The 2,352-nt window shown below is 32.9% G+C and overlaps 1 protein-coding gene across 1 annotated transcript in view; it reads right to left on the bottom strand.

Annotated features, from left to right (window-relative positions):
• The window catches only part of senp3b (SUMO specific peptidase 3b), a 20,629-nt gene that overhangs the window by 5,943 nt on the left and 12,334 nt on the right, over positions 1-2,352 (bottom strand). Inside the window, exons 7-8 of the mRNA XM_014029438.1 lie at positions 1,545-1,592; positions 1,049-1,126 (exon numbers count right to left, since the gene is read on the bottom strand). Coding sequence (XP_013884892.1) covers positions 1,049-1,126; positions 1,545-1,592 — 126 coding nt within the window. The remainder of the gene's footprint in view (positions 1-1,048; positions 1,127-1,544; positions 1,593-2,352) is intronic.

Here is a 2,352-nt window from a genome sequence, read left to right as displayed (position 1 = left end):
ATTTAGACAAGAGCATGTTTGCTCAAGGCAACACTAAAAGTTTTGAAATATGGATCTGGATGGATCTTTGACATCTGGGATAAGCCAGGTTTTGTGCCAGCTCGTACAACAAAGCTTTTCCATATTGGAAAAATATCGTATTTTAGTCTGGTGCYCTATTGATCATATTACATTATGGTGATAGCTAAGGATTTGTCAAAACACACCAGATGTATACTTATCTGGTCTTTTATTGGGAATAATGTCAGTTAATATACCAGAATCCATGATGTTAAGTGTTATATCTTGCCAGAGCATGCACAATCTGGAATAGGTTAGTTTGTAGTTATAAAGATGTTTAAGGGTCAAACATATCCAAGTTCACCTAACAAATTCAGAGGATACACAAAGACCATTTATTAACAGCCAAAACAGTCTGATGTTGAAGACATTGTGTTTCTAACAGAGTGAGGGGGAAAGGGAAGTTGAAGATGGAACTGAATAGATCAGATTTGGGTGGTGGTAGCTGAGAATGATCCTAATCACATCCCGAAAACAAATCAAAAAGATGACTGAAATAGCTAAAGGAAAGTATTCACACTGTCCTTTTAAGCCATACTGAGGTGAACATTGGTATGGTAGTCGATGACAGTGGTCTTTAACAAACAGTAAAGTCGAGTGTTAAATTTAAAATGGTGCCACGTGCCAAGCCCTTTCAGTTWCTTCAGTAACCGTTGTAGTTTTTATTTAATGTTTGGTGTCTTTGTTAATTCAAAAAAATAGCTTTAGTGTTTTAATATGGTTTTAATTTCTTCTCTTGCAGTTCTCGTGTGTGTTCATATTCTGCAGCCCTGCTTTCAAGAATTGGAAATAAAGAAGTTAACTGGAAAATGCCAAATTATTTTTCATTTCCGAGTTGAGGGGGGCAGCACAGAGCAGTTGTGTTTAGGGCACCCACATGACTAGTGCCGGCCCTGACATTACAGTGCACCAGATCTTTGACATGTTATCATGATATCTGCATTTTTAAAACAAAGACAGACAGTGTCATGGTTCTGGTTTCACTTACATTTTTTGTCCATCGTTTAACTCCTTCATATCCTTTTGTCCTTAGCTTATCATAAAAGAAGCTGTTAAAAAAGTGGACCTTGGGGACAAAAAGGAGAAAGGAAAAAAAAAAAACAACAACAAATGACAGAAAACAGGAAGGAGTTGCATTCAGAAAACACTTTCTCTTGTTTCTGGATATATTCAAACAGTTAAATGTTTCATTAGTAACAGTCTACCAAGTGCAAATACCAAGTTTTTCCTTAAATGTTTTAAATCTACAGTTAGGTCCATATCTATTTGGACAGGGACAACATTTTTCTAATTATGATTCTGTACATTACCACAATGACAAAAATAATTTATAAATAATATAACTACTATACAGTTTAGGTAAAGTAATAAATGCTGATCTTTAACCAGTTTCTGGGAAAATAAAACTTATTTGTCTTCCAACCATTACTGAGACCATATCACCTGAAAGAGGCATGTCTAAAGGAAAAAAAAAAAAATCTTACTTTATCTGGAACAGAATCCATGACCAGGTCACCATACATGTTCATTATCTGCACAAAAAACAAACACATAATTCACAAGAATAATAATATTCTTCAAACTGATAAAGATACAAAGGTTTCCTCTTAAATACCTGGCATTAACATGCATTGTGGCTGATTTTGTAAACTCCCAAGAATGACTGTTTACACCTGTAATTATCTCAGATTTAATTTATTCGTTATTCATCCATGTGTGTGATTCATGGATGAACACAATGTGTTTTCCAAGCCTACCTAAAATGAATAAATGACCTAAAATGTCTGGTAATTTAACCAGAAAAATCTCACTGAGAGCACAGATCATTTTTTGCATAAAATAAAGAATGTTGTATTGTTAATGAGTGATTAATTAATATTTATTATTCACTTTAATGTTTTTAAATAAAGCAACATTTTAAAAAGGACAGTACTTTGAGTACCAGGAGAGCTGTAGAGATTTTGATATTTACCCTTTGCAATTTAGATTTTTTGTACTTGTATTTGTTTTTTATGTTGTATGTTAAATTGTGATATAGGGAAAATATTCTGCCATATTTGTGACCCATCATATAAAAATGAGGATTAAGTCAAATTTAGACAAAATGATCTAACTCCATTTTCAGATTCCAGACTTTAAAAGCTACATTGATACCTGAATCATCCTGATATTGTAAGCTTATCCAGAGATATGACTTAATTTGTCTTGTTGGTTACATTAATGCATTACTGTTTGGTCTAAATCCTAATTTCATGTAAATTTAGTGAGTAATTTTTGATATTAATATAAAAA

The sequence above is a fragment of the Austrofundulus limnaeus genome, unplaced genomic scaffold, assembly GCF_001266775.1.
Source record: "Austrofundulus limnaeus strain Quisiro unplaced genomic scaffold, Austrofundulus_limnaeus-1.0 Scaffold904, whole genome shotgun sequence".
In the NCBI taxonomy this organism is placed as follows: domain Eukaryota; kingdom Metazoa; phylum Chordata; class Actinopteri; order Cyprinodontiformes; family Rivulidae; genus Austrofundulus; species Austrofundulus limnaeus.
The sequence above is the reverse complement of the archived record's forward strand: the minus strand, read 5'-3'. Positions and strand labels throughout refer to the sequence as shown.